The sequence below is a fragment of the Scophthalmus maximus genome, chromosome 19, assembly GCF_022379125.1.
Source record: "Scophthalmus maximus strain ysfricsl-2021 chromosome 19, ASM2237912v1, whole genome shotgun sequence".
Lineage (NCBI taxonomy): Eukaryota > Metazoa > Chordata > Actinopteri > Pleuronectiformes > Scophthalmidae > Scophthalmus > Scophthalmus maximus.
This window is the reverse complement of record NC_061533.1, coordinates 19,533,563-19,549,678: the sequence shown is the minus strand read 5'-3', so window position 1 is coordinate 19,549,678 and position 16,116 is coordinate 19,533,563. Positions and strand designations below refer to the sequence as shown.

The window sequence follows — 16,116 nt, the reverse complement described above, 5'->3', positions numbered from 1 at the left end:
ACTGCCTAAAAATAGAAAAAGTTGTAACACAGGGGACAAACAACCAAATATATCATAACTTTTGTCTCTAAAACTCTGCAGCCAAGCAGCCAAGGGCTGCAAACCTACTAGTTAGCAGTGCAACTCACTGTCTGTGCTAGTTATTTGTTAGCAAGCTGGCTAAACTGTTTTAGTTATCCAGTTAAACATTGACAAGAACACATATGAATCAAATCATGTCTGAATTCCATCTGATTATTAACCTAAAAAACGCAATGAAGCAATTTATCATTCAGGTTAAAAACCCTTTCAGTGAAAGGAACATTGATTTTCCTGACTTTAGTTAATTATTTTATGAAAAGACCAAGAGGATATAATTTTGAGAAAAATCAATCAATCAATCTGTTAAATCAATCTATCTTAAGCACAATAACACAAATAATTTATTTTTCAAACCCTTAGCTAGGCTGGTTGGGCCAAGGCTACCTGGTTAGCATGCTAACTTCAGTAGTAGCCGAGTCGCAACCCACCATGACATCACCCATTGGTTTGTGAACTGCCGATTTCAAGCCTTGAGTTTAGCATGTTAATGTCCATTTACTCTAAATGAACATTCTGCTGTATTAAAGAAGACTTGAAACTAGCGATTAAACCATAAACTTCCCTTTCCAGACCCGCTGACTATGTCCATTTTTTACATACAGTCTATGGTAGTAGCAAAGAAGTGATTGAAATAGTAGCAAAAGGAAGATGCTATGTTGTTGTCTGTGTAGCAAAAGCTAAAATTCAAACATACTGTAACCCCTTCAAGCAAATGCATTTCATTCAATATGTAGCCTATAACTTTGACAATCAGAACAAAACTTGCTAGGCCGGCATTAAGAAAAAACAAAAAGCTAAACTTGTGTCTTAGATATATATGATACTGGATACAGTCTTTGTGTTGACTGTACACTGGAGACAGAATCCATATGTAACTAGCTGGAGGCCTAGGCCTACTGTCACTGGTGTGTGTATAGCTGGTCTACAGTTAAGTCAGCCCCCTCCCCTCCAGTCAGGGAAAGAAGGCCTCCTGAGGTTCCACATGAGAGCAGAGCAAGATGGACAATCCTGTGCCATAATAGGCCTGGATAAGCATCTGGTGAGGGAAACACAGACATTCCCATAGATACACCCACCCCACTTCCCTTCCCTTTCCAAACCCACCACAGAGTAAAATAAAATAAACCAACCATCCCGAGCTTGGCTGACATGACACAGGCTGGCAGTAACGTAAGCCCTAACCCCAAACCATGTCACAACACTTTTAAATAAGGTTTACCCTCCACTTCATTAGTCCACATGTTTTAATGCTTGAAGAGTCAGATCTTTAAAAAAAAAACTTGGTTCATGCTTGTAAGCAGCTAAGCTAGCCTCTTAATATCAAATCAAACCCCCAAGGTTGGAATTGGATAGTCAGTTTTATTTCAGTTTTTGCAATTTGGTCAAATACCAATAATAATAAATACTAAATATGTTCTATTAATAAAGAGTAATGTGCAAAACATTCAGGTAGCAGGCTTCTTACTTTTATCCAACAGACATCGATTTAGTAGGTGTAATATTACCTTGGGCAGATTTTATCACCTCCAACTAATTCATATTAACTGAGAAAAGTATGTTATTTGAAGGCAATTCTAAACTAATCTAGTTCATCCTATCTTATTATTTTCAGCTAGCGTATACTACTCTGATGTTAAAGCTTATCATAATCAGTACTTTGAGCATATCAAATCAATGGCTATGAACCTTCGGGACTTCGAGCTGTTAAGTCTCTTGACTTAGCACAAGCTGCTGCGGTGGACAGATGTGAATGGTTTAATAAAGTGGTCAAGAGTCATATCATTAGTTCAAATACTGTCAGACAAACCTAGCCAGAGAAAAAAACAGAAAAGCATGTCACGAGTAAATTTACTTAACACATGTTTTTTTTTTATAATAGAGTTTAATGAACTGTATAATGGCATCCACGGTGGATGCTTTAGTGGAGCTTCTCCACTAAACATGGCAGGCTGCCAAAAAGGAGACAGTGTGGCAGGGATATGAGTGGTTCTGCATTCAGAGAAAAGAGCCTCCACAATAATCCTCCTCCTACCCCGGAGAATCTGTTATTTATAGCCTTATATAATTTAAACCTACGTTTCTCCTAAATAAAAAGCTGCAGAGAAGAGAAGAAAAGAGGGAAGACAGCTGCCTGGAGAAGTGTACAGGACGGTGGTACAGTGAGCGAGAAACACCTACAAGCTTGAATCCAGCGATTATAAACAGCAAAACCTGTTTATGATTTTACTGCACCATGGCCAACTGTAGCCTGGCAGGGCACGTCGTACTGGAAACACTGCACATTTCAAATAAGTGGAACACCGCCACTGAAAAATATTCAACAAGGATACCAACACTGGCTAACACATCTACAGGCATGAAGAATAACTACTTAGGTACGTGATTGCGCTTTTAGGCACGCCTGCCTGCTAAAATATGTGTAGAATGTACATGAATTACATAATTCACCTATCATCTCTTCCTACAGGTTGTGCACAAAAATAACCTCAAAGCACCTGGAACAACATTGCTATCACTTCTAAAAGGGTGGGTCAAACTCAGCTGCATGCAATGAGAGAGTATGTTTTGTATTCTAGCAAGGACACATCTACTGCAAAACACATTTTTGTCACATTCCTATCCCAAAGTGATTGAACGAATGTAAAAAAATCCTGCATTACTGGTTTTAATTCTCATTATTTGTCCTCTTTTCAGTATTTAGACAAATTTGTATTTGTAATCTAGTTTGCTAAGCTATTTCTGGCACATATGTTCCCTCTAAATCATCCATCAAGTGCTGTAGTGGTGCTACAATAATATAACAACTCCATAATGCACCTACAGACTGTGGAACTTCAGCAATCATAACTATTTTGAAACCACACTGTGCAACATGGATCTAATGAACAACATTAGGGTTGGAGCAATGTCACCCTAAATTCAAAAATAGAAATGAATTCTAACGCTAGAGGCATCATAGTGAGACCTGCCAGGATTCCTCAACATAAGTCAAAGAGCTAAGCAGGTAAACGTAAGATGAGTTTGCAATTCCTAAACACGAAGCAAGCCATTATGATGCCAAGGTTACAGTCAGATTCAGAGGTATGCTGACCTGTTTCTTGCGGAGCTTGCTGATCTGCTGCTCCACCATGGTGATCTCCCTGTCCACACGATCCATGTTCTGGATGAGCTCCTCCTTGGAGAAGCGAGCTGGCACAAGATCCAAGTCAGGGTCCATGTGGACTGGACTCACGGGGGAGATGGGTTCCAGCTTCCCCATGGCACTCCCACGCTCCTACGGATGCACAACACAGAAAATATGGCATGGTTTGATGTTATATATATATATATATATATATATATATATACACTGATCAAAATTATAAACGCAAAACTTTTGTTTTTGCCCCCATTTTTCATGAGCTGAACTCAAAGATCTAAGACTTTTTCTATGTACACAAAAGGCTTATTTCTCTCAAATATTGTTCACAAATCTGTCTAAATCTGTGTAAGTGAGCACTCACCTCACAGGTGTGGCATACCAAGATGCTGATTAGACAGCATGATTATTGCACAGGTGTGCCTTAGGCTGGCCACAATAAAAGGCCAGCCTAAAAATGTGCAGTTTTATCACAACACAATGCCACAGATGTCGCAAGTTTTGAGGGAGCATTCAATTGGCATGGCATATATATATCATTATAGACTGAGGGATTTTCTATTTCATATTCTAACAAAAGTCAAACAATAAATTAAACTAGATCGCGAGGGAGTGGGAAGAATGAGGAGAGAAAAATATTTCTTCAAGAAATTTAACATGGTAGGAAAAGTCTCCATAGGATAAAACTTATACTGTAGTCAGCAGAGCATAAAGACGCACTTGATATGTCTTGTCCATGTCGAATTAATGAACTTGCACATTTCCATTTCTTGTCTTTCCTGTTGAAAGCTTCTCTGTCTTCCTCTGATTACAAGTGTCTGCAGGTTACTCATTTGGTGAAATCATCCAAATGTAGTCTGTGTATCCATTTGGGAAGGTAACACATAAAAGTCCTCTGGGTAATGAAAGTCAGCGTAGTGTCTCAGTGTCACTAGACCACACTAATGAATGTGAGGTCATAGTCGCCCTCGCTAGGGTTATGCAGCCGAGCTCTCGCAGGTGGCTCTGATTTGGAGATTTTTTTTTTTACGTGAAAAACTCTTAGGGTGTAAAAGAAAAAAAACTTTTAAATGTTATGTAAGAATACACACAAGAACCCCCGTATACCGGTTGAAGCCCGCTGCGACCCGCCCGGACTTTCTTTAACCAATGCCTGCAGAAGCGAGACAAAGGAACCCCCTCGTGTCTCAACAATCGTCGACTGCTGTTCCACGCCCGGACAACAGCCCCGCCGTTAACGACTATGCGCACAGTCCCGGCCATCGTCCCTCACCCTAGCCCCTCGTGTCGTGACGTCACTTACGCTGTTACTTCCGCCATCTTGTGCCTAGTCACTCGTGTTTAGGACGTGCGCGCACACACGCACGCACACATTCACAGATTCATATACTTACCTACAGATAATTGCACACATTCCATACACACACACAGGGAGCACGCACATAGTCTATTTACGCACATCTCTACCTCCACAGATCCACTAGAAGCGGATTGTTGTTATTTGTGTTGATTGTTTGCGTAGTATTAGTATATAATAGAGGTTTATTATCATAAGTGTGTTGGTTGTAAATTGATTTCACTGTTGTTAATAAATTCTGTTATACTTTAAAGAGAAGTTTCCTAGTGTTGTTTACATGTATATTGTGACGAAGGCTTGTTGACAGAGTCAGTGCTTGAATTCACCGACCTTCCCTGTTCAATCTGGAATATCAATATCATAAATATTGATCTTTCAGGTGAACACCCTTTTGAGACTGAGATCACAGGTTTTGACAATTAGTCCCTGTTCACAGGCTGGTGCCCCGATTACTGATTTCAGTAATAATGTTATGAATATTCATATTTATCATTAATTATTAATAACTTGCTAGTTGCCAAAACTGCTCCTATCAATGCACAACATGTAACAACAGCACACACAAATGCTAAGACAGGGTCTTGCTCTGCAATGATAGGATTCACACAAGTCCTTCAACTCATACGAGGAACTATGTCGTATGTGTTTAATGCGACCAATTCCACCGTTTCCTAAATTAGCGCCACTACAGGTGACAGCTCATTTCATTTGCTCTACCAGACTAAGTCTCGATCCCCTCCTCTGGAAAATTATTTCCCACCGGCAGAAATCTTGCTGCTCCACTCACAACCTGTGTGTTCATTTTTAGTGGAGCACAGTCTCGATTCACAGAATGTATCTTACATATGCAAGCATGATTATACAATTACATCCCACATAAATGACTACAGGTGTGATCTGGCTAGGGGTTTGTGTTGTGTTCTTTTTGAACCCTTAAATGAATGTTATGTAAATGGCTAATTTGGTCTAGGCAGGCTGCCTTGTATCCTCGTAGACCTGCTGTGAATGGAAAAGGTCAGTGCCAGAGGATGTCCAAGGGCTGTTCTAGATTAAGAAACTCAACGTTGCCAAAGCAATTTAGTCACAAAAAATCACAACACATGGATGCAAAAAAAGGAAAATTGCTCCCTGGATGGCAAGACTTTGTCTAAAACAACACCCTGCTAACCTGTGTTAGCATCCCAGAAATTTCTCTCAGGGGATGAATTTATGGGTATTGTAAAAACAGATATTATTATGTGCACATGGTGTCATTACAGTTACGTGGGAGAGATTCAGAGCATAATCTTGAAAAATGTCAAACTAATTCCATCATTTTTGCCTTTGTTGCTGTAGTTGCCTGTTTGTAATTACATATCTGGATTTTTTTAAATATAACTTTGCCACCCTGTTCTGCGGTGAACTCAGAATCTGTTTAACCAGGAGGGATTTGTGGTATAAAAATACCATCAATTCAAAAGTAGCCTATGCCTTCTGAGACTTACATTTTACACCTGGTCTTGTGCCCTACGCCGCCCTCTGTTCATGTCAACAGTGCAGCAGCACATAAACAGCTACTACACCTGTGACATAGTGTGAAAAGGTCACAGGCCAACAGTTAAGCCTCTGGTCCAGCACAGCTTACAGCTTATGTGCCCTCGACAACCCCGGTCACATTTAGAACATTCAACCACATGATGTCTCCGGCTGTGCATGCATTTTTTTTATATAACCACTTGGGTGTTATAATGTGTCTGTGTAAATGTGCTCTGTTTAGTGAGCAGCCTGTGTGAATGAGTCACGTAGTCTTGAATGACAGCATTAGAATAAAAACATCCAGTTTTTGTCATCCTGTTCACAATGGTCCCACTGGTTTGGAAATCAAGCCCACTGCAGCAGGTGCAAGAAGCTACTAAAACTGAGTAATGTGTAAGCATTCTTAAGATCTCACAGTTGAATCTCATCATAAAAAGGGAATCAAGAGTATCAAAATGCAATATGCAGTAAAGGTGTTCTCAATGAGGGTCTAATGTCTAAAGAAGGTTGAAATTTAATGCTAGATGAAAATCTTTAAAATGCAAGAAACTTAAATGTGTAAGTTTCTTGCATTTTATTTCATTGACAACTTTTTCAGACTTATGTTGCTGCTACCCTGTTTGAGCATTGTTCCAATGCCAACGCCCTAAATGTGGACTGCTATTGACAGATTTGCCGCATCTGCCTTGTATACAACCATACTGATATGTTTTAAATTTAAAAAGAATCACTTTTGCTACTTTTTCACCTGGTCCCTGAGTTTTTTAAAGTTAGCATATAAAAAACAGCTCCACCTCATTGTGTGTCATAGCAAAGAAATCCCTGATCCTACTTTTTAATATTGCAGTTCCTATGGAGAGCAATAGACTCAAAATGGTCAAAAATGTGTATCACATGATCTACAAGCGTAAAAATGTAGGCTACAAATGTGTACAATAATTTGTGCATAACTTTGGGTATTCACAAATACTTTACAGATTTTAACTTAATCTCCAACAATGTAATAATGTTTGCTTTCAAATAACTTCCTGTGAGTACAAATGTCTAAAATTATTTTTCATATTTAGTTTTTAAAGAGTTGTGGCCAGGATACATACTGAACAGGACATTTTACCCTTCAAAGAACACATTTATCACACTGTTAGGCAACTCATACACTCGTTCAGATGCACACCAATGCACATTTCACCAGGATTATGGTTTTGGTCTAAATGGGACACTAGTCAAGTTTGTCATATGTAGATGTCTTCACTAGCATAAACATTAACACCAATGGCACCGCTCATTCTTTAAACCACAAAACAAATATAATATGCTGAGAATCACCTTGTAAAGGCGAACACCGATTCCCTCGTTCTACTCTGATCTTTTTCTTCTTCTCTGTGACCAAACTGAAGGACACAGAAGAGAAGGGCAACCTTTGTCCCCAAAGCTGTTCAGCTCCTCAACTCTCAACCATCCCTGCACTCTCCACCACCCTGCTCACCCACTTCATGACTCACATCTACTCAACCTCCACCCACACACCCTCCTAACCCCGACCCCAACCCCACTGTGTACTGGACACTCACTAAAAACATGAGGTTTTAAGTGCTTCTGCCATTTCACGATGGACATACACCATAATAATAAACCTGTAATATTGACCTCACTATGTAAAGTGAGACAATGTATGTTGTGATATGGCGCTATACAAATAAAATTGAATTGAATTGACCACCCCACTTAAATGCACCTTAAACTGTAACAGCCGCTGTATATTTAAGCCATCTCGTTGATAATATATACCACACTGCCACAATGCACCTCACATTATATTATCATTGTAGCTATCCGCACTGAATATTGGGACTGATGCTGGCATCTTTTTAATTTGTACAGTTGTTTGCTTTTTTTGCGCTGTATTTTGTGTGTACAACTACCCTATGTGCTTTTTAATTGCCCCTCTGGGACAAAAAAAAGTTTCTTGAATTGAATCATCCTGGTGTTTTTTCTTACCATGACTGTGGTGTACAATGGAATGACATGTTGCTTTTGTCCTCCTCTGATTCACAGCCCATGTGAGTCATCATGCAACCTTCAGCTTTGTCTGATACTACTGGCTTACTCGCTCTTTTTCTGTCAGTCTTTGTCTCTTTCTCCCTCCCTTTCCCCCTTCATCTGTGCCTCTCTACGCTTCCCCTTTGCCTCATTTCCAGTAGCATCTCCCCCTCTACCCCACTATCATTTGGTGCACTTGTTCCATGCAGTGATTGCATCTGACATGACTTATATAATGGGTTTACTACAGCCCTTGCTGCTCTGAAGGGAATTACTGGTATTCCTGAATATTTGCCTGCTAGCTTAAAAGTCAGTGGGTTTTTTCCCTGTACCCTCTGTTTTTGGTGTATCTATTTACCACTCCTTGGCTGTCTGCCTCCAGTGGCAGTCGAAAGCACTATGTTCAATGTCAAGAACACCTCCACATCAGCAGTTCTATACTGCAAGCAAGTCGTTTTGCTTTGCAGTTCACACACTCTCTTCCTCAGTCTTTTGAAATCTAGGTCAGCTACATTATTTATTAATTGCTTTTTCACAACTTCCTTAGTCTTCCCACGGCTGCTCACAGAGCTCCAGCTCCTACAATACAGAATCTACTTTTACAACTTCTGGTGCAGCATCTTTAATAACATCCTCTGTGGCTCGGAGGGAGGCCGGATGGATTTATCCAAAAAAGACAAGATCACAAGATCTTGAGAACAGTCTGAACATGTTTGAGAAGAAGAATCCACTTTATGAATCATAATTTTTCAAAATCCTCTTGTGCATGCGCAACCCCTTGAGGCACTAACAGGGATTTTTTTTTAAATTCAAATGCTTTACAGACTTCGAAGCATTTACTAAAAATTGCCGTGATAAGCTCACAATATATTTGAAAAAAAAAAGTTTTGCTCTTTAGTAAGTGTTTTGTTGTGTACTTATCATTTGTCATTTGTTTGTAAACCACCATGCAGTAATATGCCCTGTTAAATGCTGTCCGGTGTGATGTAGTGACTGCTGACCTTTGCCATATCCTCAGCCCCCCCCAGGGGCAATTGTGGCCTGTGGGACGAGGGCCTCATCAGAGACTCTGGTCCCATCTCTAAACGAGGCCGTTTGACCTCCGCATACTCCACCTCTGAATGGCTGCTAGGCTCTGGCAGATATATGTGTTCATAGCGGATATGCTGCTCTTGTCCTCTGCAACAGAAAAAACACAAACATAGCAAATTAGCGAAAAGTAGAGAAGGCTACTGAAAAACTCATGACAGACAGTAGTTATTAATTTAGGGCTTGATACCAAGCTTGGTTCCGATGATGGATGTTTCTGAGGTAACTACAGATGAAAGAAAAACAAAAGGTAGAAATACACAATTTCACCCTTGATTTCCACTGGATGCGGAACGGCGGCGAATACGCAGGGCTTCTATTTTTGCCGGACGCCGGAGCACACCGTTGCAATTCAGCACAAAACAGGTCGTGCGGGACAGGAAGTCGAGCACAGAAACAAAAATAAAACATACTTTAACTGTCAAAATAAAATACACCGTGCTCACGGATCATATTTCCCTGCACTACACCTTGAAAACGTCATAATGGGTGGAGACAGCCCTGAAGTCAACAGGTCAGAGGTTTTCAGCGACCAGTTCACCCCGTTGCCACCATGGATGAGGAGATGCTGATCATTCAAGTCCAAAATCACCGAATCATTTATGACCCGTCGCATCCTTTTTATAAGGACAACATAAAAAAGGATATGACATGGAGAACAGTGGCAGGAGTAATGGGTGTGGATGGGAAGTCACTCATTTTGTCCAATTAATAATAAAAATTATAACTATTGTACTTAGCATGGTAAAAACACAATAATCTCCACAAAAAAAGAGAGAGATCAGCAGGTCAGCACCGAGTTGTTTCCCTTCTACTCTTCTTGATGGAAATAACTTGTTGTTGGTTTGCGGTTCTCTTTATAGAAACTACACCCTGTTATATCCCGCGATCACACGTGAATTCGCGAGATCTCGTGGGTCCTTGTGACGTTGTGGCCGCACCACTGTGGCGGAGGCGGTGGGGATTGGCGGACGGCGAAACACGCAGCCGACACACTGCGCCGCTGCTCCGCCGCTGTTCCGCCGCTGTTCCGCATCCAGTGGAAATCAGGGGTAAGAACTACATTTTCCTTCATATGCTAGATGTTGGTGTCTTGTTTGTGATCGATTAGCCATGATCACCTTGATGACATTTTGACGAGCAACATTTCATTCAGTCATTAACATGCTCACTGTAGGCGTTTAAACATACAAACGTTAGCAAGGATGTACTATACATACTGTCATTCAGAGCAAAGTGAAAATAGGGGAAAACTGAAAGTGAGGCAAATGAATTACAGCTGAAACTGAAGAAAGCTGAGCCAAATCTGATACTGAAGGAGGGAGAGACTAGTCCCAATGAAAACCAATGAAAACAGAAGATAAGGACCATGTGTGAAGTTTGGAAATCTGACTGTTGTGATCTTTTGCCTGAAATACTGGACCAGACCTCAGAAAAAACATTTCAAGTGAAAGCTGAAACAAACAGAATGAAACATTGAAAAATAACTATTCTATGTGCCATGTCAAACTTTTACTGTAGGTTAAATAATATGAGGTGTGAAGACATAAGTAAGACTATACTAATCTTCTGAGCAAGAGATGAGACACAATCGCACAAAATGACAATTACAGCCACGGGCTGACCTAAATCTTAACTGTCGTGTTCCGGGACACACACAAATGGCAGCTGGCTTGCTTTATTTCAAAACATCATTGTCATCATAAAGTAATCACCAAAACCCATTTTTCTACAAATTGGGCACATGTTATATGTCACTAAATAGAGGAAAGTGGAAGAAACTGAAGCAAGAACATTGGAACAGGTGACTAACTGTAACACTATAATTGAGTAGTTAAATATTACATCTTACAGTAGAGCGGCTCTTGTGTGGAGCTTTGCAGGCAATATTAGGTAGTCAATGGTCACACAAAGCTGAAAGGTGCTAAAGAGAGTTATGGCACTTCCCATAATGTTCCCTAAAACTACATCTGGTCTGGATTGGCTGGGAATACTAACCATTACACTGACAGCCAATGGAGGAGGGGAAAGCACCACACTGCAGTTTGATCTGATCATGATCTGTTATATGTGCGGTGCTAGCATAAACCACGGTCTGAACATTTTCATCATGTTCATTAAACTCATTACTCCATTCAGGGGGAAAAGATCCAGCAAAAAGCTACAGTGCACCAGAATAGCTCTGCTGTGTAATCAAATGACAGCTTCCGAATGTTAACTGCACCCACTACTTAGATGTGGGAAATTTTATTAGCCCACTTGTAAATGCCTCTCTGTTCTTTCTAAGGGAACTCTTTTCTTAAGTCTGCCCCAGAGGCAGATGCCATAATGTCAGTGACTTTGCTGCCAGTGTCAAAATGGAAGTGGCTTCTTAAGAGAAGAGGGAAAACACAACCATAATTGCTGGTCCAGGCCCACAATGGCCTAGTGTGTGGTTTCGCTATGCACCAAAGAACATGGAGCCTGTCTGTCTAGTAGGGTGCCGGTGGGGTGGTGACACAATCAAGACCATCCTCTGACTAAAGCAGAGGTTTTCACACAGGAGAGATAAGTTGTTTTCTTTATGTAATAACAAGTGCCGTGGGGTGTCAAGGAAAGAAAGTCATTGTGGATGATTACCTATGCAATTGCCTCAATAGTACCTAGAAAAATAGGGGGGGGGGGGGCAAATTAATACCAAGTTGGTGTGTGAGTGCTCCCTCCACACACATTTTTCTGACTCATTCAGTCCACCATTTCCTCATCTCCATAGAGGGCTGGCACTTACATAATCACATCATCAAGCTCCAGCAACAACCCCCCCCCCCCATCCCTCTCTCGTCCCCTATTCTTCTCCCTCTTGTGAGCGTGCAAAATAATCTCATCCCTGAGGAGGATTTATCTGGAGGATGAGAATGAGAGAAAGAGATGTGTGTAGATGTGGTGGGGGGGGGGCGTGGACCGTGAGGGGAGGAGAGGGTAGGGGGCAACGCAACACAACTGCCTATAATAGCTCCGTCCCTTTCTTTCTGGCTTACGCCCTATTACAACAAGAACAGAGATCATGTGTGCCGATTGCAGCCTGTTACCGCGAAAGCACCGCGCCACAGCTGTGAGCCGTGCAGGGGAAGCTAGTGCCTTAGACACACTACCAGTTTGCAAAGTTGTCAGATCGCTGTACCGTTCATACTACACAACATGCTGTCTTGTAATCGGAGGCTTTCAGTCGGTGTGCTGTTCACACTACGCGACTCATCTGCGACGGGGGGTTCACACACTACACGATCCTTCGCCGTGAGAAATGTCTTCAAAGCATATTTTTCACGAAAACACACGCGAGAAGTGACACAGGTAAATATGTGATACACGTGTGAAACACAAATTGTTTGTTACTTTCACAGTGGACGTCAAAAAGAAACTATTCGATATATCGCAGGATACTCTTATGTTGAAAGATCAGAAACAGGAAGTCTGCGGACAGAGAGAAATAACCTGACAGGTTAATATGTGGTTCCACATTTAAGTCAGCTCGAGATTACCCTCATCATCTGTTGCAGTGAAACCGCACAAAATGACAAATGAAAAAAAGCCCCGCATATAGTCTGCTTGATGATTTTTTTTCAGACACACGGAAAAGGCAGAGAATATGGATGAAGAGTGTTGTTGTGCTACAGTGTTTTACAGTGTCCAGGTGTCACATCACAGCTCACACTGCAGGAGATGGGTTCCCCGACTTGTCCAGATATTTAGCATGCTAGATATTTGAAAAATGTCGGCGAGGCCCCGGTGAGTCACTTTGATCGCGTCTTTGGTAGTTCACACATAGCGATCGAGTGTCGATTTGCGTGGCCCTAAATAGGGCTAAAAATCGTGTAGTGTGAATAGGCTACCGGATTCAAGTTAAACCGCGATATCAAAAAGGCAAGGTTCCGAAACCACTTACATCTCCCGTCAAACCGTCCCGACGCCATGAACTGTCTTTTAAATCCTTTGCGCTGAGCTGCCCGGTGTTGAATGAGCGAGCGAGCGAGAGAGAGAGAGAGATTGAGAGAGAAAGAGAGAGAGCGGTGAGCGTGTGTGCCGTTTGTTTGGCTAATATTCTAACGTGCAGTGCCAGTTGCAGTCTGTGTCACTTAAGTTTAAAGAAGACGTCGCTGTGCGTCGGAGCGAGGCGTTGATTCCCTACTACAGTACGATCCGGACTCTGGACACCGGCTGCTCCGGAGAACTTGATTTGCCGTATGGAGCCAGAATTGGGTCATATATACAGCACACAAAAGAAGGACTCACGAGTGATGTATGTGACTTCACACGCGCATATATTCACCATCGCGAATCAGGCGACATTCGCGTCACCAGACGTCTCGTCATCGTATCATGAATGGAGGATCACTACTGTCGCTGTGTGCGTGCAGCCTGACCGGGTTGATATTTGCATTATGACTGGGTGAAGAGGGAGAGGGCTCGGCAGAAAGTGAACAAGGAAGCTGGACACTAGCTAGTTGTCCCCAGTTAGCACAACCACTTTGTGTAGCTTCCCCAGCGACACTCCCGTCTGCCTTTTTTTCCTTCAACAGTTCATGTAATGCGATGCGAAAATTTGCGTCGCGTCCAGTGTGAACGCACCATAAGTGTGAACTCGGTATAACAGGGTGTCTGGAGCCGGACTGACTGCACCGCAGCTTGGATGAATGAAACTGAGAAAGAGTACAGAAGGATGGGATGATATGTCCACCACCTGTATTTATTAAAAACGAAAGAATCAATAATACTGAAATAACCGAAAGCTGCTTTCTAAAAAAAATTGTCTGATAAAATGTGAAGAATGGAAAGAGAACTTTGGGATCCGCAATACATTTAGTGGTTAGTCAGTATTTAACAGGTTTTCTTTCTAAATAATTAAAAATGCAGTTAAAACAAAGGCAGATGTGAAAAGATTGTACACAAACACCAAATTAAAATAACTGTGGGTAAATACACAAAGAACCTTGTAAATAACAGCAATAAATCAATCTATTCATCTTAAAATGGCATTACAAAAATAGCTGTTCATTATGACATGGCATAAGAATCAAGTATAGTGGACAACAGAGCCATATTAGAAAATATCTGGAAAATGCTGGCACACTGGCGACACAGAATACAACTTTTATTCACTGCATTATTTACTCACGAGAACAATCAAAGGAAGGGAACACTCATTAATAAACACTTAATTTGTATTACTGCACCATATTTGTTTGTTTTCTCTCTGTTCTGAACAAAAGTGGCTTCTCTATATATTCTTACTATAAAATGTTTTCTCTCCCTTTCTTGAGTAGCCTGAGATCACCTCAGATAGATTGGAAGATGGGAAGAGGCGAAGTGACTGAGATTTCAGAGGAGGATGGAACAAACAACTAGCACAGTGGCTCACCAATGATTATACTGTTGTGGTGTTTCTGACCTGTTATTAGGGTAAACTTGAAGCATTAACTGAAGGGCACATTTTCACCTTGCCTTCAGTGTTTTATAATTAAAGAGCAGATGAAGGACGCGTAGATCTATCCACTGAAGCAGAGACAATGCCTTTCTTAAAAGGAAAGCAAAAGATTATATTAGTGCTAACATTTACTGACAGAAAGTGAACAACCCTCAGTTTCCTACAAATGTAGACGTGGTGTGCACAATTACTGAGACTTGTGAAAAGACAAGCACACATATGAGAGGAGAATAGATTGAAGGATTGCCACAGCCAGAATGACACTATTCAGACTTGTAAAGTGAGGGTTGTAGATTGGATTCAAAAGCCCTCTATAGGAATGCTGAAAGGCCTGATATATTCAACTGAAAGCCTCCCCACCAACAGACGCCTGCCAGCAAAACTAGCAGTATATTTCAAATTCCAGAAAGACAAATGGGCTAACTGCTCCTCTACCCTTTCGATATGATGGTTATTTTCGTAACTGGTGGAAAAACAACATCACTGTTCTACTGTTGACGGTCGCACATGGCATCTGTCTTGGAGAAACCGACATTATGGTTATTGAGCGTAACTGCCAAAGCCCCTGTGATTGAATGAAAGGTGTCAGCAAATCAGGAGCTGGTGAGTAGCAGTCAAATAGCATGGAGTTAATGACCCAGTGTTCCCACACTGTGGTCTAGGCTAGGCTAACCATTAAACCGTGCCTGCACATTGCTTTTTTCATTGAAGACCCTAATCCCATCTGATTGATACTTAAAGACAGCTACTACGCAACTGCAACACAAACCGCTGCAGTCATACTACCATCTGCTGTCTGCTGTTGTAATCTAATTGTGTTCAAGACATCAAATTATTTGATATATCTTGAAAGACAGCCCCAACTCCCCACCTGGCTAACTGTTACTGTAAGTATCTGACAGCTGATTTCTAGTAAAATCCACTCTTCAAAACTAAATGCTGTGCCCCTTGCATGTTTTAACATACGCAAGAAAATCTGCCCTGAGATTAAACTGAGGAGCAAAAAATATCTTCTGGAAATCCTCATGCAAAATTCATGGTAAGCATATATATTATTCACAAGTACTCATCAAGACTCATCCTCAAAAAAACATGTCTATATAAATAATAAACAACCTTGGTAAGTACAAGACCTGAGTCTCCAGAGAGAGAGTACTATTCATACAATGCTTTTGCCTGACTTACAGTTGGTCTTTTGAAGATGGCAAAACTCTGCAAGCTCCATTGCCCCGCAGAGCCTTTTAGCACAACATTACAGAGGACCAACTTGCAGAAGCCAATTACATAAGGATTACACTGGGGGAGGGTTCACAGGCAGAGGCTTTAGTAGAATAATACTGCATAAAAATACAGCTTCATGTGAGTGGTTACTTCTAACAGTGAAAACCACATTATGCATTGATATGAATTGGCCTCTATCAACATATGACATTT

The 16,116-nt window shown here is 41.2% G+C and overlaps 1 protein-coding gene across 4 annotated transcripts in view; it reads right to left on the bottom strand.

Annotated features, from left to right (window-relative positions):
• The window catches only part of ncor2 (nuclear receptor corepressor 2), a 94,427-nt gene that overhangs the window by 50,095 nt on the left and 28,216 nt on the right, over positions 1-16,116 (bottom strand). For all 4 annotated transcript variants that reach the window (XM_035638680.2, XM_035638684.2, XM_047329311.1 and 1 more), the window contains exons 4-5: positions 9,134-9,311; positions 3,173-3,355 (exon numbers count right to left, since the gene is read on the bottom strand). In XM_035638680.2, coding sequence (XP_035494573.2) covers positions 3,173-3,355; positions 9,134-9,311 — 361 coding nt within the window. The remainder of the gene's footprint in view (positions 1-3,172; positions 3,356-9,133; positions 9,312-16,116) is intronic.